Source organism: Phacochoerus africanus, chromosome 3, assembly GCF_016906955.1.
Source record: "Phacochoerus africanus isolate WHEZ1 chromosome 3, ROS_Pafr_v1, whole genome shotgun sequence".
Classification (NCBI taxonomy): domain Eukaryota; kingdom Metazoa; phylum Chordata; class Mammalia; order Artiodactyla; family Suidae; genus Phacochoerus; species Phacochoerus africanus.
Window position 1 is genome coordinate 54,576,840 of NC_062546.1, and position 23,391 is coordinate 54,600,230.

A 23,391-nucleotide genomic window follows, 5' to 3' on the forward strand; every position below is an offset into this window, starting at 1 on the left:
AGTCTGGGATGGGAAAGCTGTGCTCTAAGCCCTGCCTGATGAAATGAAAATAAGTTTGGCCAACTTCCCAGACCTACCAGATAGCCCACTGACCCAGGCTCCTATCAAATGCCTGGGTCCCAGTGTGCATGAGATTTTGTGTGTTCTCTTGAAGAGTAATGTTTCTATTTTCCCCAATCCCATGGGGCTCCTGCAGTGAAGCCCTGCTGGCCATCAAATTCCAAATGTTCTGTGAGTTCACTTTCCTGGTGCCAGACCCCCAGGCTGGGGAGCTCTAGGTGGGGCTCAGAAATCTCACTCCTGTGGGAGAACTTCTGCAATATAATTCTTCAGTTTGTGACAGGCTCACCCACCCAAGGGGGTATGGCATTTGGTTTTTAACATGAGTCCTCCCCTCCTACCTGTCTTATTGTATTCCTTGTGTTTTTTGTTGTGGAACATATTTTTCTGGTAGGTTCCAGTGTTTTCCCTCAACGGTTGTTCTCAGATAGCTGTGATTTTGGTGTACTTTGAGAGGAGGTGAGCACAGGGTCTGTTTACTCTGCCACCTTGGCCTGGGTTTGCTTTGTTAGTGTGAAGTTATTTGCATCTATGTTTGTCAGGGATGTTGATCTGTAATTTTCTTTTTCTTATGGTATTCTTGTCCAGTTTTGGCATCAGGATGATGCTGGCTTCATAAAATGTTTAGTACATGTTCCATCATACCTAATTTTTATGAATTTGAAAATGATAGATATTCAAAATTAGAATACTTGGTAGAATTTATCAGTGAAGCCATCTTTTCCTGGACTTTTGTGTGTTGGGAGATTTTTAATATTTTTGCTAGCATTTGTTCTATTCAGTTTTGTTTGGTTGTTTTGTTTTTCTGTTTCTTCATGACCCCGTCTTGAAATACTGTATGTTTCTGGGGATTTATTCATTTCTTCTAGGTTGTCGATTTTGTCAGCATGTTGTTTGGTTATAGTAGATCATTTGTATTTCTGTGGTATTAGTTATTATTTCTTCTCTGCCATTTCTGGTTTTATTCATTCGAGCCCTCTTTTTCTTGCTAACTCTAGATAAAATCTGTCAATTTTGCTTATCTTTTTAAAAACCCAGCTCTTATTTTCATTGACATTTTCTCTTGTCTTTATAGTCTATATATTTCATTTGTTTCTGCTCTGACTTTTCTAATTTAATTCCTTCTGCTAATTTTGGGCTTTGTATAATTTTTTGATTGAATGTATAATTGAATGTATCTGTAGTTCACTGGGATTGTTGTAGAGTTTTTCTTTGTGGGGAAATATGATAATGCATTTATCAATGCAATTATTATTGAACATTTAGGTTGGGGGGGTTAGTAAGGAAACTCTTTCTAAACAATATTAATGTCCAAGTATCTGTGTGGACTTCTGTTTTTATTTCTCTTGGTAAATATCTAGGAATAGAATTGCTGAGTCTTGTATTAATTATACTGTTACGTTTATAACAAAGTGTCAAACTGTTTTCCTAAGTAGTTGTGATATTAAACACTTCAACCATCTATGTCTAACATTGGCAGTTGATGTTCATCCTCACCAATTTTGTTATTGGCCGTCTTTTTCGTTTTTATCATTTCAGTTTGTGATGGTATCTTATTGTGTTTTTAATGTGTATTTCCCTGATGACTAATTATATCTGACAGTGTTTCATGTTTTTCTTAAATATCCGGATGTCTCCTTTTTATAGTGTAAAAATATCTTGCGTATTTCACTTGAGTTTTTTTTTTTTTCTGCGTAGTTAAAGGAATTCTTGATATATGCAATGCCTTGCTATTTTTTTCACACTATGTGGCTTAGTTTCATGTTTTCTTAATGATGTCCATCACAGAGTTTTTTATTTTATGAAGTCCAGTTTAATTTTTTTTTTCTTTTTTGCATTATGCTGCTTGTGTCCCATCTATCCTAAGTTTGGACTTTTTCTTATAAGTGTTCTTATAGAAGCTCACCAAATTTTGTTTTTGTGTTCATATGTATGTCTAAGAACCATTTTGAGTAATTTTTGTTGACTTTGTCATCAAAGTATATTTTTATCCATATATATATCCAATTGTTTTGTTGAAAACTGTCCTTTTCTTATTGAACTACCTAGGTGTGCTTATTGAAAAACAATTCAGGGAGTTCCTGCTGAGGCTCAGTGGGTTAAGAATCTGACTGCAGCAGTCTAGGTCTCTGTAGAGATGTGGGTTCAATCCCCAGCCTAGTACAGTGGGTTAAAGGATTCAGCATTGCTACAGCTGCAACTGCGTGGATTGCAGCTATGGCTCAGATTCAATCCCTTGCCTGGGAACTTCCATATGCCATGGGTATGCCCATAAAATTGAAATTAAAAAAAAGAAAAACAATTCATCACATGCTTTAAGTTGATTTCCGCTGATCTATATATCTATGCTTACCAATACTAGGTCTCAACACTAACCCAAAATCAGGAAAAATGTGGCTTCATATTTTTTGTACTTCTTTATCAAGATAGATTTAACTATTTTAGGTCTTTGCATTTCTATGTAAAATATTAAATCAACTTCCCCATTTCTACTTACCCTCCCCCTCAAAAAAAATATGAGCTCTATTTTTTTTTCTTTCTACAGTTGCACTTTTGCAGCATATGGACATTCCCAGGCAAGGGGTCAAATTGGAGCTGCAGCTGCAGGCCTACTCTACAGCAGTGCAACATCAGTTCTGAGCAGCATCTGTGACTGAGCAGCATCTGAGCTTGGGGCAATGCCAGATCCTTAACCCACTTGCATCCTAACAAAACACTAACCTGCTGAGGCACCACAGGAATTCCTGAGTTGGAATTTAATTGGGATTTTTCTGAGTCTATAAATGAATTTGAGGACAATTGACATAATCATAATGTTGTGATTTTCAGTCAATGAACATGATATGTTTTCCATTTTTAAGGCATCTTTAATTACTTAATAACCCTAAATATTTCATGTTTTTCAATGCTTTTAAATTTCAATTTCCAGTGTGCTTTGTAGGTATATAGAAACAGAATTTAACCATAAAACTTTTGGGGAGTTCCTGTCGTGGCTCAGTGGTAATGAACCCAACTAGTACCCATGAAGATGTGGGTTTGATTTCTGCCCTCTTTCAGTGGGTTAAGGATCTAGCATTGCTGTGAGCTGTGGTGTAGGTTACAGATGTGGCCTGGATCTGGTGTTGCTGTGGCTGTGGTGTAGGCTGGCAGCTGTAGCTCCTATTCAACCCCTAGCCTGGGAACTTCCATATGCCATCCACCAAAAAATATTTTTTTGATTGCTCCTGCACCCAGCTTAATGTTACTTTGAATGACTGATTCACATTTGAAAAGTATCTGCAGAATGTCTAAATAAAAATTATCAGCATATCACAGTATGTACATGAAAAAAAAGATTGTGTTTCTGGGGTTTATTCCAGAAATACAGAAACATTTCAGTATTTTTCAACATATATAATTGAATTAACAAAGAGATAAAAATTAAATGACCCTAAGTATTGAGGAGAAATTTGATAAAAGGTTGGGAAACTGGGAGTGAGTAAATACCCTTTTGCTTCTCAAATTTCTCCATGATGTAACACAACTATGTATTTTACAAAATTTGCGTTTCCAATCCCATGATGACATTCTATTCCTAAACAACATGTCTGTTTCTAAACCCAGATTTAGTCTAGGTTTCCCTCATACAGTGAACATTTTCAAAATATACTCTCCACTAGAGGCTCTTTGATTGTGGCCTCTGGAATTTTCCCTTTCATGTTACTGATTTTTGCTCTCTTTCTTCAATATTAATAGTTAGTGTGTGTTCAATATTCATTTTTTCACTAAAATCTTTATATTGTGAAAGATGACATAGTCTCCTTAGTTTTGAAACATGAAAATTAAAAAAAATCATCTGACATATAAAAATTAAAACACGATGTATAGTAATAAAGTTTTAATGTACTTTAATAAGAACTAATTTTTCAGTTGGAATACCTGAAAGTATTTTATAACATTTTATATAGGATGTTAAATGATAATCCAAGTATGACAAAGGATCAAGTATAAATTATTACTCCATAAATGCAACTGATAAATATGCTGTTTTCAGGAAATCATCCAGGTTACAGCTTCTTTCACAGTGTTATGTATATGTAATATTAACACTTTACACACAACATATACACTCATATTTACTGAGATTTTAGGGTGGAATAAAGCTTTACCCATAAACTCAAAGAACAAAACCGTGAAAAAGATTGTCCTCAGCTTTCATAATGGATTTCCATTTCTATGTAAAACAATATCAAAAAAATGACCAAAACAAAAAAAAAATACCTACCAAAACAAATATAAGTTATCATGACAAGTTATTCAATGTTATGAAATGTATTAGTGTCTGGGAGTTAGTAGCATTAACATAAAAGTGCTTACAAATGAAGGAAGTACACAGAAGACTACCTCAATGGAGATATAGGCACAGAAATATAAAATAATCAATAATGTGCAGATACATAACATTTCCATCATTAATAAAAAATAATAAAATGGAAAGAAAGGTAAACAGTTACTTGTGCCTATCTACTTTATTAATTTTTAAATATTGCTCTCAGTCTTGAGAAATACCACTCTTACACTAGATAGATAATCATAAAGGAAGAGGGAAATGAGAATATATTATAAAGTACTCTAATATTTGTAACTCTATCACCAAATAACTTATATAATTAACTTTTAATACGAAATCTTAGAGCTAAATGAGATTAAAAAATGTTCTTTGAAATGTTTGAATAATAAAATGTTATTATAATTTAGAACCTCTGTTTTGTCACATCTGTAAATTTTTGTGTATTCTCATAATGTATCCTGAGAATATCTAATAAGGTAGAAAAGTGCTTATGATGTAATAAAAGAAAAAAGTCTAAAAATTACCATGTACACATTTATGAACACAGGTAAGATTGAAATACATTGCATTACCTTTTTAAGAATTTAAATTTTTGAGCATGAAATCATGAATCATTTCTTTACCATCATCTTTCCTATATCAAAATATATTAAATTTAAATGAACTAGCGTTAAAAACAAATACAGACATAAAAATCATACCGTGATTGTAATTAACTTAGAGACATTATTTATTGTGACAATAAATACAAGTATTTATTTGATTAAAAATTTCTATTATTTAATTTGATTATATTTGCTTTTAGGACTGCATTTATACAAAATGCTGTGATGCTGCCAACTGTACACTGATTGGCGATGCAGAGTGTGGTACTGGGCCATGTTGTGACCCAAAAACTTGTATAGTAAGTATTCAAAATAGCGCATTATTTTCTTTAATGAAATTTTTGTGTTCTTGTGGGTGCATTTTTTTTTTTTGGTTTTTCAGTCTTACTTTACTCATCTTTCAAATATTTTGTTAATGTAAACACTCTTCACAAAAAATTGATTTCAGAGTTGAGAGGAGATCCTTAGGTCTTTTTCAACCTCCTTTTAGCTCTACCTCTCACTGTATTGTTTCAATCTCTACTCAAGACCCCTCTTGTGACTGCATTCAATAGCAGTCCCAGATAATTTGGGTTCTGTGAGTTCCTGTTGGTTGTACCTGAATGTAGCTCTTCATGGTCAAAACACCTTATGACCAAATACTAAGTAAGCTACCCAACACACACTTGATGCAATGTTTAAAGAAACAGTCAATAATACTTCATTTTAAAGGTAGCAAAAAAGGAATCCATGTAGAAGAGTCAGCAATACATAGTATATCTGATGTGGAAGATTAGATTTGGCAGGTCCGTGGAAGTGACTGAATCCTTGATTTCCCTTAGGAATTTTCTCCTTAATAGTCCCTCAGAGCCACAACTGAGAGGAGACTGGGTGAGATCTGTGTTCTAGGAATTGCTTCATTTTAGAAACTTACCTTCTTTATGTCATTTTTAGGAGTCTCTGACAAACATAAAAGCTGAAGGTTTTGATTGTTAGATTTTTTTTTTTTCTGACAATGACATCTCTTCCAACATCCTTCCTGTGTGTGTTCTTTTTCTCACTCTAAGCGCTGGGTATTAAAACCAATGGGCATTTGTTTTCAATGCACATTTTTAATGGAGAGTCTAGGGATTCTGCTTCTTAGCAGTAAACCTTGTTATTCTTTCCTTCACCAGAGGTCTCATCTTAGCCTTTGTCTCCAAATAAGTGAGATTGAGCAATAAGACTTTTCTGAACAACCCCTGCCCTCTACCTACATCCCAAAGCATAGTTCTTTAAATGAAGAGAATTGCTACATTTGGTCAAACCAAAATTCACAGTATAAGTTGCTAGAGAGGGCTTCAAGGTAATCGCTAAATGTACTATGCCCTCCATTAATTCATGTTAATTTTATTGTGTGTTATAGCTTAGAATTTGGCCTTTGATGGCATTTAGAGGCTCACAGGTGCCTTACACTCTGCTTTCTTTTACTAGTGGCCATAGATAAAAAGGTTTTCTATTTTCTTCTCAGTCTCCTTCAGTTAGGCTAGTTTTCACCAACATTTGTCTGAAATTTGGTGATTTGATGCAGTTTTTCCTCTTATAAATTTTCAACTTGGATAGATACAAGTACAAGCATGAAGACATGAAAGAGCAATAGTTTAACTGGCTGTTTTTCTGACACACAACAGTAATTAACATGTTTTTAGCCAGTACTCAGACACTCCTATATCAAATTTAAGAAATTGTGGCTGGTACTGCATAAGACCAGTTACGTATTGGTCAGTTTTTTCTTGATGATGAACAGCCAAGCAAAGCATAACAAACAAACACAGGAAGCTTAAGTAAGAGATGATTCTAGCTTAATGCTCAGATGAATCTCTTTAAAACAAGAAGAATAGGATTCTTACCCTGTATATCTGTCTGTTGGATGTCCTTGCCTTTTTGTTGACAGTTCTCAAACAGGCTTTTTCTGCATGTGATTCAGAGAGCTCAATACTGTTCCTTGCTGTTCTAGTCCAGAGTGTACAATATATCAGAAGAGCAGAGGGCCCCCTTCTTTCCTGACATCCATCTCTATCCTGGTAGTGGTGGAAACTCTGAACCCCCCACTCCACTCTAAGTTAAATTTCCCACCATTGTGTCTGGGGAGAGATGTTCCAATTATCATCCTGAGTCACAAGCAGTTTTATGTGATTTATAAACTCCTCATGGTGGAAGTGGAGTAGGTCCTGGAAGGAAAATTACTTGAAATGCAAAAAAGGATAGGAATGTCCATTAAAATTTTTTTTTGCAAATATGGCAGTGAGTTCCCGGGTAGCCTAGTGGGTTAGGGATCTGGTGTTGTCATTGCTGTGGATCAGGTCACTGCTCTGGCATGAGTTTGATCCCTGGCCTGGGAAATTCCACATGCCATGGCGCAGGCAGAAAAAAAGAAAGAAAGAGAGAGGAGAGAGAGAGAGAGAGAGAGAGAGAGAGAGAGAGAAAGAAAGAAAGAAAGACCAGAAATAAAGAAGAAAGAAAGAAAGAAAGAAAGAAAGAAAGAAAGAAAGAAAGAAAGAAAGAAAGAAAGAAAGAGAAGAGAAAGGAAGGAAGAAAAAGAAAGATGGTAAAGACTAGCATCTAGTTAGTTACAGTGTTTCAGGAGGCAATTAATTAATCCCCAAGAATCATAAATTGAATAATTAGTACACGTATTTTTATGTCAGATATTTTCTCTTTATCTTGAAGTAAATATTCAGGATAACCACAGCATTTTAATTATGAAAACTTTCACTACGGCCAGTTTTCCAACTGAAGTGGAAAAATGCACAATAAGAAATTAACTATTTTCAAGTAAACAGTTCAGTACCATTTAGTGCATTCACAGTGTTGTGCAACTACACCATGACCTCGTTCCATAACAGGTTCATCACCCAAACAGGAAGGACACCCCTGACCCATTATGCATTTGCTATTCTTTCTCCCTGCAGTCCCAGGCAGCCAGCAATCTGCATTCTGTCTATGGAAGTACTTTCTCTGGACATTTCAAATAGGTAGAATGATACAATGTGGCAGACCTTTGTGTCTGGTTTTCTTCACCTTAAACACAGTGTTTTCAGCTTTCAGTCGCCTTGTAGCATGTATCAATACTCCATTCCTTTATGTGGATGAAAACATTTGATTGTAGAGACATACTACAATTTGTTTATCCATTGATCCATTGATGGACATCTTCATTCTTTCCAATCTGTTTCACCAGAACTTTTAAGTAAATTCAGCATTTAACTTTAAATACTTACAAATGTGATAATAACATAAATGATAGTTACACATACAATTCTCCTAATTAAATTTTTTACATTTTTTTAACTTCTTTAAAAACAAGTATTTGTTTTTCTTTGTCTCACAGCTATCTCAAAGAGGAGTTCTATGCAGGCGAAGCACAGATCTGTGTGATTTTCCAGAATACTGCAGTGGGACCTCTGAGTTTTGTACAGAGGATATGAGAGCTGCTGATTTAGAAATGTGCAATAATAAGACTACCTATTGCTTTCAAGGAATATGCCGAGATAGAAGTAAACAGTGTTTGGAGTTGTTTGGAAAATGTAAATAGTTGTATCTTTTTTTTCTGCGGCATTTCTTTGCTTGTTTGTTCTTGACCACACCTGTAATATATGGAAGTTCCTGAGCCAGAGATCCAACACACGCTGCAGTCTCAACCTGCACTGCAGCTGCAGCTGCAGCAACGCCGGAGCCTTAACCTGGTACACCACAGGGGAACTTCCTTGAGGTTTATTTTTAAACTGTGTCTTTCTAAAGTCATTAATAGTCCTTGTAACCATAATGAAAATATTGTTTTCTTAAACTGAAACACAAAAGTGCAAGTCAAAGCAACTTTGAATTATATCAAGAGGTAAAATAGACCTAATAAGTACAGAAGAAAAAGATAGGATATTAGTCAATTGGTGTTTGGTGGGAAGAGGGTAGAGGATTAGAATTGTGGATAAGAGAACAAGTGATTGTTTGATTTCTCAATTAATTTTGCACTGTGATACAAGTTTTCGTGTTCTCCAGTGGGTAGTTTTTAGTATGAGTTTGTCCTTCTTATATAGCCATTAGATGCCATCAAAAAAATTTGTAGTAAATAGCACTGCCCAAGCATTGCTCTTGTTTCAATACCTTTATATTAATTTACTATACTTAGTTTTTATTTTCTTTAGCATGAGTAACACACTTTGTTTATGTTTTTAGTTGCAGAAAGTTCTTCTTATTTATGTACACAGGAAGTGAATATGCAATCGGATGTCTTTGGAAATTGTAATGGCGGGAGTTGTAATTTTGTGTCTGTATCTACTTATTTATTTACATTTTACAAATATGTCTGTGTGCGTTTGTATATGTGTGTCCGTGTGCATGTGCACTGCAAATAGTCACTTAATATAAATGAAATATGAACCTACTATATATAGATGAATTTATATTTTGCATTTCACTAGATGTTGTATGTTCTGAATAGCTTTGGTGTTATGATCTTAGTAACATTTTTGAATTATTCTTATATTTTGGAGTTTTGTTTTTTGCTGGTTTTTTTGTTTGTTTGTTTGTTTGTTTGTTTTTATCGACTCTGTTCTGTCCCTGAGACACATAGGCATTTTTTCCTTTTTTTTTTTTTTTTTTTTTTCATATTGGCAGTAATACCCTTTGTGCAAAGCTGGTTTGTCACTGGAAACATTCACAGATCGTACCAAAGACGGATTTTGATATTCAATATACTTACCTTGACGGCCATGTGTGTATGTCAGGAAATTTAAGAAATTCTTCAAGACCGGATCTTACCAAGGTGTGGGATGGCACCAAGTGTGATGACGGAAGGGTAAATAAAATTTGTACTTGACTCTATAATGGCGTGTGGATGTTTGAGTGAATGTGTGCATGTGTGTATGTGTTTGTGTTTATGAGAGAGAGGAGGCGGGGTGGGGGAGAAAGAAATATAGAGAAAGAGAGAGACCCTAAGATTTTTAATTTATAAATGTTTTAAATTTTGGTTATTCTCTAACAATTTTAAAATTCAAGGGGCAGAATTTGTTGAACAAAGGAATATTTGCTTCACTAGCTATCATTTTTATTGTGAATTTTACAATGGATTTTGGAACTTATTTTCTCACACTTGGAATTTAAGCCTTTTTGTTATAGGCAAGGATCTGGTCTTTAGTAGTTTGCGTAAACAAAGAACTGAATCAGATAATACACCTAAAAATAGATAAGAAAAAACAGAATAATAAGTAATGCAAAACAAGCCAATATTTAGTCTTTTGCAGTATTTGCCTAGGAAATTTAATGTGATTGTAATGAAAGTAAAACCTTTTTCATTAGCCTACTCCCCGAATTCTCTCTTCAAAAGCATAATATACTTGTTGAAAACTTGGCCTTCTCACAGGACACATTAATAAAATAGAGTGTGAGCTTATGTCTTTTTCTTTTGCTTAAATATTTTGATAAACATAACAAAGAATGTTTAAACTAGTACCATTTAAAAATTAGCGGACCATGGAATTCCCATTGTGTCTGGGTGGTATTGAACCCGACTAGTATCCATGAGGATGCCGGTTTGATCCTTGGCTCTGATCAGTGGGTTAAGGATCTGGCATTGCCCTGAGCTGTGGTGTAGCTCACAGATGCAATTCGGATTCTATGTTGCTCTGGCTGTGGTGAAGGCTGGCAGCTCTAGCTCCAATCTGACCCCTAGCCTGGGAACTTCATATGCCACAGGTGTGGCCCTAAAAAGCAAATAAATAAATAAATAAACAAACAAAAAGTAAAGTGGTTGTTGTTGATCGTTTTAACATTTTAGTTTTGTGATAATGGACAATGCCGACTTACCCAGGACTACCAAAATAGACCAAATTGTAGCTCAGCAGTGAAATGTGGAGGACATGGGGTATGTAATTGTTATTCCATTTTTATGCATATTAAAACATTCATGTCAGTAAGATTTTCCAGGAAACTAATAAGCTTCAGAATTATTTGTTGTGGAAATTTCTTTGGAAAATTAAAGTTAAATATGGAAAGCAAATGTCATTATTTATATGTACATAAACATGTTCCATGTATTTAATCAAATTGTTATGGGTGTCATGAGCGAATAAGTTTTGAACTTTGTATGAAAATGCAATATGAAACATAATTTACTATTATAATGCTAAATAAAGATTGTGAAATTTTGGAAATAGATTTGAGTTTTATGTGTATGTAGTTATACATACATATGTATAAATATTACTTATAATTATGTGCACATGTACTGATACATATCGATATCACAAACTTAACTATATTTATATTACACATACTACTCACAATCTAGTATTTTTTTGAGAACAGAGTTCCCTGTCCATTCAGATCTGTTTCAGACTTCAGTGACTTCAATTTATTTTTCTCTGTGGCTCTTCCATACTATATTTAAAAAGTCATTCACTGATAGCCTTTTAGATAATGTTAAATTTTTACTTAACTATTGTAAATAGTAGTACAGTATACATTGTCATACATTCATCTTTGCATATTTATCTGATTTTGTAAATCATTAGCTTTGAAATCTGGTAGACCAAATATCTGAATAATTTAAATTTTTATAAATACTATTTGTCTTTAAGAAATATTATATCAATTTTTGCTCCTGCCTATCATGTATGAAAATGTATATTTCTGCAAATTCAGGCCAGGCTAGCTTCTGAGTTTATTGATAACTTCTAAAATGTTAAATCTGTTGTTAATTTGCATTTATTTAGTGATTAGCAATATAGTTCTTAAGTATTTATGGTCACATTTGCCATTTGCATTTCTGTGTCCATTCATATTGAAATTATCTCCTGAACTATAGAAATTCTGTAAATTTTGTAATGTTTCAGAACATGCATTTGGCTTTAAATTTGTGGTTTGTGTCTTCTACCATAATGATACCTCAGATTTTATATAGTAACCTAGGAAAAAATGACCTACGTGTATCTTAAAATTTTCTCCCAAATCACGTGTCCTACTATTTACAGTTTCTTTTCTGTCCCATTCCTTTATTTAATTTTAATTTAATTTTTACATGAACCTATTCCTAGATTCTCTATTCTGCTTCTGACCCTTCTTTTGATTCATCCGTAAAATTGTATTTATGGATATTTTCTAGCCTTCCTCTTTTCTAGTAAAATAGATTTTGCCAAGTATACCTGAATAAGCTAGATTCACCTTTTAGTTTTTTTCCCTTGTGTTTGTAAATTGGTTCTTATCACAGCTCTTTTAAAAAAAAATCTAGCACAATTCATAGTACATTTCAACTCCCACTATACTTTCTAGCTTCATAATTTCTAGAAAAGGCATTTCTATGTTTTCAGTGGTATCAAGAATGTTATCTACTCTTATTTTGGTAACTTGTATTGACTAACAATAAAAAATAATGCATTAAATTTTTATGTTGTTCCTGAAATGTTCTTACTTATTATTTGGCTTTTGGTTTTAGCTTTGCAATACTCGGCTTAATTGTCACTGTGACGTGGGATATGCTCCTCCAGCGTGTGAACCAGAACCCTCATCGCCAGGAGGAAGTATCAATGATGGGTTTTGGATTGTGGAGGGTTAGTATGTAAATCACTGTGCTCCAGGAGAGCTTTCTGCACCTACAGCAATATTAGACATCCCCACGGTCTGTGTGGCTATTGAGCACCTAACCTGTGGAGATGCAACTATGGAACTGAAGTTTCCATTTTATTTCACTTTATTCCATTTAAATTATTTAAATTTAAATAAATAAATTTATTTATTTATTTTTTATTTTTTATTTTTTTTCCCACTGTACAGCAAGGGGGTCAGGTTATCCTTACATGTATACATTACAATTACATTTTTCCCCCAGCCTTTCTTCTGTTGCAACATGAGTATCTAGACAAAGTTCTCAATGCTATTCAGCAGGATCTCCTTGTAAATCTATTCTAAGTTGTGTCTGATAAGCCCAAGCTCCCGATCCCTCCCACTCCCTCCCCCTCCCATCAGGCAGCAACAAGTCTCTTCTCCAAGTCCATGATTTTCTTTTCTCGGGAGTAAATTTAAATAAATTTAAATAAAGCGACTTAAAGTGGCTATTTAAGTCACTTGTGGCTAGTAGCTGCAATATGAGATGACACAGCTCTAGATCATATTGTCAATCAAAATTTTGCATATGATTTTAATTGAAATCTAGAGATGAACATTTTAATAGACCTTCTCTTAATTTTAACCATGGTTCCCCAAACATTTCTATTTATACAGCAGTTTTCTAGATAGGTAGAGTTAAATTATAAACTAGGTGATAGTTTTATTATATAGTCTGAACATTCCAAGGGTACTAATGTTCTAGTTCACAGCAGACTTTCATCTTTAAAGCAAGAAAAAAGAATGTATACATGTATGTGTTACTGGATCACCATGCAGTACAGTAGAAAAAAAATAATGTATTGGGGAAATTTTTTAAAAATTAAAAATTAAAAAATAAATAAATAAAATGAACTCTGCTGTTGAAAGGTAAAAATTACAAAATCTTCCATATCCATAGTATATGGATAGAGGATAGCACAAAACATTTTTAAATTTATTTTGATGAACATTTGTGAACCAAATGGCATACATATTTTTTCTAAACTCCACAGTGTAAAAATCTTACAACAATATAATTCTGTTAATGCCTTTTCATCATTTGTACTTATGTCATGATATATATTATTTATTTGTATGTTGTAAACCTGACAATACATCATTGTATTTGCCTTAAAATCCCCAATAGAATGTTAAAGAACTTTAATGCAAATATTTACATTTACACAGCTGTTTATGGCTTTTGAGGGCTTTTCACTTCTCTTTAGCACATTGAAATTTCCATGTGGGTCATTTTCTTTCAGCCTGAAAACTTTTTTTTGTGTGTATCTTTTTGTGTGTACTTTGTAGTGACCAATTGTCTCAGTTTTTGTTTGTTTTTAAAATGTTTTTATGAGATATGCCTTGGTTTGTGAAGGTTATTTTCACTGGAAGTAGATTTCTACAGTGAGAATTGTTCCTTTCAGCAGTTCAAACATGGAATCTCATTGTATCCTGGCTTCTATTTTTTGATGAGAATGCACCTATGATTCTTATTATCCATCCCAATAATATAATGCTTCTTACATTCTTTGTCTGAGTTTCAGGCATATTTTATATCTTTGATTTTTCCGTAGTTTCACTATGATTCACCAAGATGTGTTTTACTTTGAATTTATCCTGCCTGGATTGGCTGAGATTCTCAAATGTATATGTTGGTATATTTTTGGAAATTTTGGGAAAAAATGATTTGCCATTATCTCTTTTTTAATATTTATTTTTATTAAACATATTTGGCTTTAAAATTTTATATACAGTAACATTTGCTCTGTGGTATACAGCTCTCTGAGTATTAAAAAGTTGTGCAAACTCTTGTTCCCACCACCATAGACAAGGTACACAATCGATCCATCATCTGAAAACTTACTCTGGCTGCCCTTTATATTTACTTATTTCCCACTGCTAGTTCCTTGCATCCAATGACCTGGTCTCTGTCACTATATATTTGCTTTCTCCAGAATGTCCTACACAGTATATATGCATTTGAGATTAATCCTCATTGACATATGTTTTAATAGTTCATTCTTTTTTATTGTTATTATAAAATTTTTTATTGCAATTACAGACGAACTATCTAGTTTGTTTATCTATTCACACACTAAAGGGTATTTGGGTTGTTGCTTGATTTTGGATCTAACTGTTGGCAATTTTGAATAAAGCCACTATAAATGGGTGCACATAGGTTAGAGTTATCTGCATTGAAGTTTTCACTTTTTGATGTGTAAATACCTAGGAATTTTTTCTAGATCATTTATTTAGCTTTAATGTTAGTATTAGCCATTACTTGGTATTACTTAGCATTTACCTAGTCATTTACTAAGTGTATTTTTTAAGTACGTGTATTTTAAATTTTCTAAGGAATAGTCAAGCTATTTTCCAAAATGGCTGTACTGTCCCCTCCATTTATCCATGAGAGCTCCAGTTACTATGCACAGATGATCCATACCTCACAAGCACTTGATATTTTCATTTTTGTTTTGCTTGAATTTGTTTTGCCAGTTTTAGATGTGTAGTGATATTTCATTGTAATTTTTAATTAACTTTTTATGTTGAAATAGTTTAGATTCGCAAAGAGTTGCAAAGAAATGTAGAGGGAAATTTGGTACACTTTACTCAACATCCATCAGTGTTACCCAGGAGAATACTATAGTAGAATATCAAATCAGGAAATAGACATTGGTAAAATGCACATGCCTAATTCAGATTCACTAACATTCATGTACACTTTTGTATATATATTTGTGTGAGTGCACATGTGCATGCATGTGTTTAGTTCTATGCATTTTTACCATGTGTTCAAATTCATGTAACTGCAATCAAAATACAGAACTGTGTCATAACTACATGGCCCCAAATAATATTATGCCTTCATATAGCTATATTTATCTCCTCTTTCCCTTATTGCTCAATTCTGGCAACTGCTAAGCTATTCTCCATTTCTCTAATTATGTTATTTCATGAATGTTATATAATCAGAATCATACAATTTGCATCTCTTTGATTTTGGCTTATTTCTTTTTCATAATTTCTGTGAACTTCATCTAAATTGTTGCACATATGAATACTTCATTCCTTTTATTGTTGATTATTATTCCTTTGCATGATTATATCATATTCATCCCTTGAGGGACATTTAGGTGGTTGCCAGTTTTTAGCTATCTTTACTACATCTGCAGTGAACATTCCTGTAGAAGGTTCTACGTGAAAGTTGAATATTAATTCTCGGGGAAACATACCCAAGAGTGGAATTGCTGGATTGATGGTAAGCCATTTATAGTTTTATAAGTAACTGCAGGAAGTGAGTGGGACAGTCTGGTGGGCCAGGCAAGCAGTGAGCTTTGGGTAGCTGGGATGCCAGGAGGACTTGGTGGTGGTGAGTTGTTATTTAGTAGTTGTTAGTCATTGTCAGTTGCTCTGTGGCAATGGCTGTGGTCACCAGGAAGGGTATGGGACGGCTGACAATGGTGATCACCATAGCAGTGTGTGTGCCCCTCAGGTATCTGCCTAAACTAGAACTTTTGCTGTAGACATTCTGTGTGGATTTTTCTGAAAACTTAAGAACCTCCAGTACAATTCTGAAAAGAAAGAGTGAGAGCAGACATCCTTGGCTTGTTCCTGATTTTAAGGAGGAAAATTTCAGTCTTTCACCATGAAGATATTGTACTTGGGTTGAATAGCCCTTTCTATTTCTTGATTGCTAAAAGACCCTAAAGCCTTAGGTTGAGAATTCTTGGATTAATGTAGTGTTGTTAGCAGAAGTCATATTGCTATGGACTGGAGCATGAATTGGCATGAGGACAAAGACTAAAGGGAAGACACCATGGGAAAAGGATATTTGAGGCCCATTCCTACAGAAAGAAAAGGAAGCAATGGCATGATGCCTAGAGTTTGAGTCAGTTAAACTGGAAATGTAAGAATTAGAATCTCAATTACAGACAAGACAGCAGAGTAGAAGGACTCAAGCTCACCTCTCCTTATGAAAACAACAAAATCACAACTAAGTGCTGAGCAACCATCAACAAGATAAACTGGAATCTACTGGAAATGCTGTATTACACCTGAAGATAAAGAAGACGTCATAAAAAGATGGTAGGAGGGATGCTTTTGTGATATAATCAATTCCATACCTGCTGAGGGAGCAACCCACACCACCAGAAAATAACTATCAAAGAACTCTCCCACAGGAGTGAGAATTCCACACCCCACTTTAGATTCCCCAGCCTGGGGGTCTAGCATCAGAAGGAGGATCCCCCCCAGAGCATTTGGCATTGAAGGCCAGTGAGGCCTGAGAACAGCAGCTTCATAGGACTTGGGGAAACAGAGATTATACTCTTGGAGGATCCACACAGGCTTTCATGTGCAGTGAGCCCCAGGGCAAAGTGGAGACTCCATAAAAATCTGTAGGGTCAGACCTACCAGCAGGTCTTAGAGAGTCTATCGGGAAAGCAGGAGTTGGCTGTGGCTCACTGTGGGGGCAGGGCATTGGAGGCAAAGGTCCCAGGAAATAATCATTGACATGAGCTCCCCTGGAGACTGCAGTTTTGTGACAAAACTGGCCCTGATCAACAACAGCCTGCTGGCCTCAGAAGAGCCAGGCCAAACAAATAACAGGGTGGGAACACAGCCACCACCTCCATTAGCAAACAGGCTTAAAGTCCTCCCTGGAACACAGCTACCTCTAATCACACTCAGAGACACAGCCCTACCCACCAGAGGGACAAGACTGAGCTCCACCTATCAGTTTGACAGGCACTAGTCCCTCCCATCAGGATGCCCACCACAAGCCCCTGATCAGCTTCACCCACAAGGTGGCAGACACAAGCACCAAGAGGCTACAACTATGCATCCTGCAGAAAGGACACCACAAAAACAGAAAGCTAGACAAAATGAAATGGCAGAGAAATATAAGCCAGGCAAAGGAACAAGACAGATCCCCAGAAGAACAGCTAACTGAAGTGGAGATAAGCAAGCTATATGAAAAAGACTTTAATGTGATGATAGGATGATCTAAGATTCCAGAAAAAAACTGGAGGCACAGATTGAGAAATTATCAAAAATGGAAAATTTAAAAACAAAGATGAAGAACACAATAACTGGAATGAAAAATTAACTAGAAGGAAATAATAGGAGGCAGAAGAATGAATAAGTGAGATGAAAGACATATTGGTAGAAATTCCTGACACATAATAGAGAAAAAAGAATGAAAAGAAATGAGAACAGTCTAAGAGAACTCTGGGACAACATTAAATGTATCAACATTCACATTGCTTGGGTTCCAGAAGGAGAAGAGAGATAGAGAAAGGCCTGAAGAAAATATTCCAAGAGATAATAGCTGAAAACTTCCCTAACATGGGAAAGGAATCACTCAGGTCCAGGAAGTACAACGAGTACCATATAGAATAATGGTATCATACAGAATAACGATTCCTCCAAGAAGGAACACCCCAAGACACATATTAATCAAAGTCACCCAAATTAAAGACAGAAAATATCAAAAGCAGCTAGGGAAAAACAAGAAATAACATACAAGTTTCATTGGTCTTATCTATGATTTGCTTTGTTTCTGTTTCATTGTGTGTTATCATCAGAAACTCTACAGGCCAGAAGGGAGTGCTGTGATATACTTAAAATGATGAAAGAAAAAGCCTACAGCCAAGAATCTACCCAGCAGGGCTCTCATTCAGATTTGATGGAGAAATAAAAATCTTTACAGACAAGCAAAAGCTAAGAGAATTCACCATCACCAAATCAGCTTTAAGACAAATGCTAAAGGAAATTCTCTAGGCAGAAAAGAAAAGGCCACAATGAGAGAGAAGAAAATTACGAATGAGAAGGCTCATCAGTAAAGGCAAACATATGCTAGAGGTAGGAAATCATCCACAAATGAATATGATACCAAAAAAGTGATAGAAGAGGAGGGTATGAATGCAGGATACTGAAAATGTGTTTGCAGTGAAGAGACCAGCAACTTAAAACACTCTTGTGTATATATATAGACTCCTATATCAAAACCTCATGGTAAAAAAACAGCAAAATTAAAACCAAATGCTGAACAACCTTCAATCAAATGGACTGGAAACTTTCAAGAAGATATCCTACAACAGAAGACAAAGAGAAGGCCACATCAAGATGGTAGGAGGGGTGATTATGCAATATAAGCAACCCCATACCCACCTGGTGGGCAGCCCACAGACTAGAAATTAATTGTGTCATAGAGACTCACCTATAGGAGTGAGAGTTCTGAGCCCCACATCAGGTCCCCACACCTGGGGATCTGGCATTGGGAGAAAGAGCCCCCAGAGTATCTGGCATTGAAGGCCAGTGAGGCTTGTGCACAGGAGCTCCACGGGACTGGGGGAAACAGAGACCCCATTCTTGAAAGGTGCACACAAGATTTCATATGCACTGGGTCCCAGAGCAAAGCAGAAACTCCATAGGAATCTGGGTTGGTCCTGACTACAGTTCTTGGAGGATCTTCTGGGAAAACAGGGGGTGACTGCAGCTCATTGTCGGGGAAGGACATTGGAGGCAAAGCTCTTGGGAATATTCATCAACGTGTATTCCTTTAAAGGTGGCCATTTTGGGAAAACAAAAACCTAACTTTACATCTAAAGCAGCTAGAGAGAGAAGAACATACAAGACCTAAAGTTAGTAGAAGGAAAGAAATCATAAAGATCAGAGCAGAAATCAATGAAATAGAAACAAAGCAAATCATAGATAAGACCAATGAAACTAAAATCTGGTTCTTTGAAAAGATCAATGAAATTAATAAACCTTTAGCCAGACTTATCAAGCAAAAAAGAGAGAGGACTCAAATCAATAAAATTAGAAATGAAAAAGGAGAAGTTACTATGAACATCACAGAAATACAAAGGATCATAAGAGACTACTACTTCATTATCAAAATGACTATACTACCCAAGGCAATCTACAGATTCAATGCAATCCCTAAAAAATTACCAAAGACATTTTTCACAGAACTTGAACAAAATATTTTCAAGTTTGTTTGGAAGCACAAAAGACCCAGAATAGCCAAAGACATCCTGAAAAAGAAAAATGGAGCTTGAGGCATCGGGCTCCTGGACTTCAGACTATACTACAAAGCTATAGTCAGAAAAACTGTATGGTACTGGCAGAAAGACAGAAATAAAGATCAGTGGAACAGGAGAGAAAGCCCAGAATTAAACTCAGGCACCTACAGTCAACTAATCTGTGACAAAGGAGGCAAGAATATACAATGGAGAAAAGACAGCCCCTTCAATAAGTGGTGCTGGGAAAACTGGACAGCCACACAGAAGAGAATGAAATTAGAACACTCCCTAACACCATACATAAAAATAAACTCCAAATGGATTAAAGGCCTAAATATAAGACCAGATACTATAAAACTCTTAGAGGAAAATATAGGCCAAACATTTTCTGACATAAACCACAGCAGCATCTTCTCAGATCCACCTTCTAGAGTAATGACAATAAAAACAAAAATCAACAAATGGGACTTAATTAAACTAAAAAGTTTCTGCACAGCAAAGGAAACCCTAAACAACACAAAAAGACAACCCACAGAATGGGAGAAAATCTTTGCAAATAAAGCAGCTGACAAGGGATTAATCTCCAAAATTTATAAACACCTTCAGCAGCTCCATACCAAAAAAAAAAAAACCATCAATAAATGGGAAGAAGATCTAAACAGATCATTCTCCAAAGAAGACATATGCTTGGCCAAAAAACATGAAAGGATGTTCAACATCACTCATTATTAGAGAAATGTAAAGCAAAACCACTAGGAGGTACCACCTTACATCAACCAGAATAGCCATCATCAAAAAGTCTACAGACAATGAATGCTGGAGAGGGTGTGGAGAAAATGGAACCCTAGTACACTGTTGGTGGGAATGTAAATTGCTGCAACCACCGTGGAAAACAGTATGGAGATTCCTCAGAAAACTAAAAATAGAATTACCCTTTGATCCAGCAGTCCCACTCCTGGGCATCTATCCAGAGAAAACCATTGCAGCACTATATACAATAGCCAAGACATGGAAACAAGCTAAATATCCATCGACAGAAGAGTGGATAAAGATGTGGTACATATACACAATGGAATATTACTCAACCATTAGAAGGAAAGAAGTAATGGCATTTGCAGCAACATGGGTAGAACTAGAAATTAAACAGTGAGACACCAACATCACATTCTATCACTTATATGTGGAATCTTTAAAAAAAAGGACATTATGAACTTTTTTGCAGAACAGACAGTGACTCACAGACTTTTAAAAATTTATGGTTTCCAAAAGAAACAGGTTGGGGGTGGCAGGGGTGTGCTGGGGGTTTGGGATGGAAATGGTATAAAATTGGGTTGTGATGGTTATTGTACAACTATAAATGTAACAAAATTCATTAAAAATAAAACATCATCATCATCATCATCATTATGGTAACCATAAGCCAAAAACCAACAATTGATACACATAAAATGCAATGCTAAAGATGGTCACAAACGAAAAAAGAAGGGAAGAAAAAAGATCAGCAAAAAACAAACGGTTGCAATACTTGACATTCTAGTGATATATGAATGACTCATTATTTCTGTCACTCTTCCCATACTTATTTTGTCATATTTGCAGAAAAAGTCATACACAATGTCCAAAGACACTGCATAGCCAAAAGCAATTATGAAAATACAGTTTTCAAGAAAATTTGAAACTGAAAAAATACTTTTAAATTTCAAAACATATTACAAAGCTAGTAAGAGTTCCCACTGTGGTGCACTGGGTTAAGAATCTGACTGCAGCAGCTCAGATCACTGTGGAGGCTCAGGTCCAATCCCAGCCCTGGTGCAGTGGGTTAAAGGATCCAGCATTGCTGCAGCTACAGCTTGGATTCAATCCCTGACTTCCATATGCCACAAGTGTGGCCATGAAAGAAGGAAAGAAAAGAAAAGAAAGAAAGAAAGAGAGAGAGAGAGAAGGAGGGAAGGAAGGAAGGAAGGAAGGAAGGAAATAAAGAAAGAAAGAAAGAAAGAAAGAAAGAAAGAAAGAAAGAAAGAAAGAAAGAAAGAAAGAAAGAAAGAAAGAAAGAAAGAAAGAAAGAAAAGAGCTAGAATAATTAAGACAGTGTAATACTGTCCTAAGGACAGGAACAGGAAGAGACATGTAGTTCAGTGTAACAGCACAGAGAGTTCAGAAATAAAGCCTCATAATTACAGTCATTGAATTTTGATACCAAGGCAATTTAATGGTCTTTTCAACAAATGGTGATGGAACAGGTACATATCCACAGGCTGAGGACAGAAATTTTATTGCTACATTACAACATTCACAAAAAGTGAATGAAATCTGTCTAAAGAAGTAAACTTGTAAAACACTTAGAACGCACACAAGCAAATCTTTAGACCTCACAACATAGGCTCTGTTATCAAAGCCACCAAAGCATAAGGAAAAAAAGAAACAATAGACTGACTGCACTTCATCAAATTTAAGAACATTGGTGCTGCAAGTGATATATCCAAGAATGTGAAAGACAAACTGCAGAATGGGAGAAAATACTTGCAACACTCATCTCTGATAGGAGACTTGTCTCCAGAATTTGTAAAGAACCCAAGCCCACAATAAGACAACAAATAGTGCAATTAAAACTCGGTCATATAGGTATATATTCCTTCTTCTTCTGCCAAGGACTCCTAGGAGTCTGCCCGTAATGCTTCTGGGGTCCATAATCTACACAGCAACTTTTATCTTCAGTGCTGCACTCTGAAGATGCCAGCCATTTCTGCTGCTGTGAACTCGGTCACCTGCTCCTCAGTCACAGTGGGAATGCTGTGCACTACCGAGGACTCCAGTTCTCTCTGCTGAGATCATTAAATTTTGTACAGATCGAATTGGTTTTCCATAAGTCAACACCATGTTTTCCTGGCTTCCTATATTATAGTTTTGCTTGTCCTGTTGGCGTCCAGAAACCAGTCGCCTCATGTGTTTTGTCCTGTTTTTATTGTTTCTATGATGAGAGGGTGAGTGGGAAACCACGGAATGGAATAATCTCATCACAGCCAAAGTGGAAGCCCTTTGTGCCATAGAGTAATGGATATCTCCCAATTAATCCAGTAATAATTAGGTTCAGTTTCTTTAATCAGACTTTGGGGTAATTCAGTCCAGTTCCAATATGAAATTGAGAGTGACATTGGACGGATAGAGAGTTGACCTTTCCTGATGGATGAGACCAGGAAGGTGTTGAGTTCTACCATAGCATAAGACTGATGCATATTTGATTATTTTCAAAAATTTTGTGTATATTTCTAACTTATTTCTGAAAATATATGCAACTTCCTAAGTCACTTTCTTTTAGATTTACCTAATCAGCTCTAATCGACACATAATTGGAGTGTGAGTGTGTTTCAAATTTACTGATTCTTCCATGGTTTTGAGGGGGCATTAGCTTCATTTATACTTAATATCATCATAGAGGTTTGGTGGTGATTCTGATTGATTTTTTCTGTATTTTAGCCATCTGGCTTATTTCTTCTGCTTAATTGGACCAAATTTCCATAGATTTTTATCACCTAATTTCATGTAATGTCTTTATAATACCTAGAGGGTTATCTATTTTTCTAATTGATAGAGTCAAAACTAAAACAATATCACCTTATACATCTGTTATAGAAATTTAAACTGGTCTACTATTATTTTTTTTACTTAGTCTCAAGTTTCATCAATAATTTTTTTTAAATAATTTGTAAAACAGTTCTTTTTTGCTCTGTTTTTAAAATGGAAGAACGTATTAGATAATATCAATTTAACATGT

General features: G+C 35.3%; 1 protein-coding gene across 1 annotated transcript in view; it reads left to right on the forward strand.

Annotated features, from left to right (window-relative positions):
• LOC125121899 (A disintegrin and metallopeptidase domain 3-like) overlaps positions 1–23,391 on the forward strand; it is an 81,822-nt gene that overhangs the window by 52,324 nt on the left and 6,107 nt on the right. The window contains exons 13-18 of the mRNA XM_047770207.1: positions 5,196–5,294; positions 8,345–8,540; positions 9,187–9,277; positions 9,628–9,808; positions 10,787–10,873; positions 12,443–12,557. Of these exons, the coding sequence (XP_047626163.1) occupies positions 5,196–5,294; positions 8,345–8,540; positions 9,187–9,277; positions 9,628–9,808; positions 10,787–10,873; positions 12,443–12,557 (769 nt within the window). The remainder of the gene's footprint in view (positions 1–5,195; positions 5,295–8,344; positions 8,541–9,186; positions 9,278–9,627; positions 9,809–10,786; positions 10,874–12,442; positions 12,558–23,391) is intronic.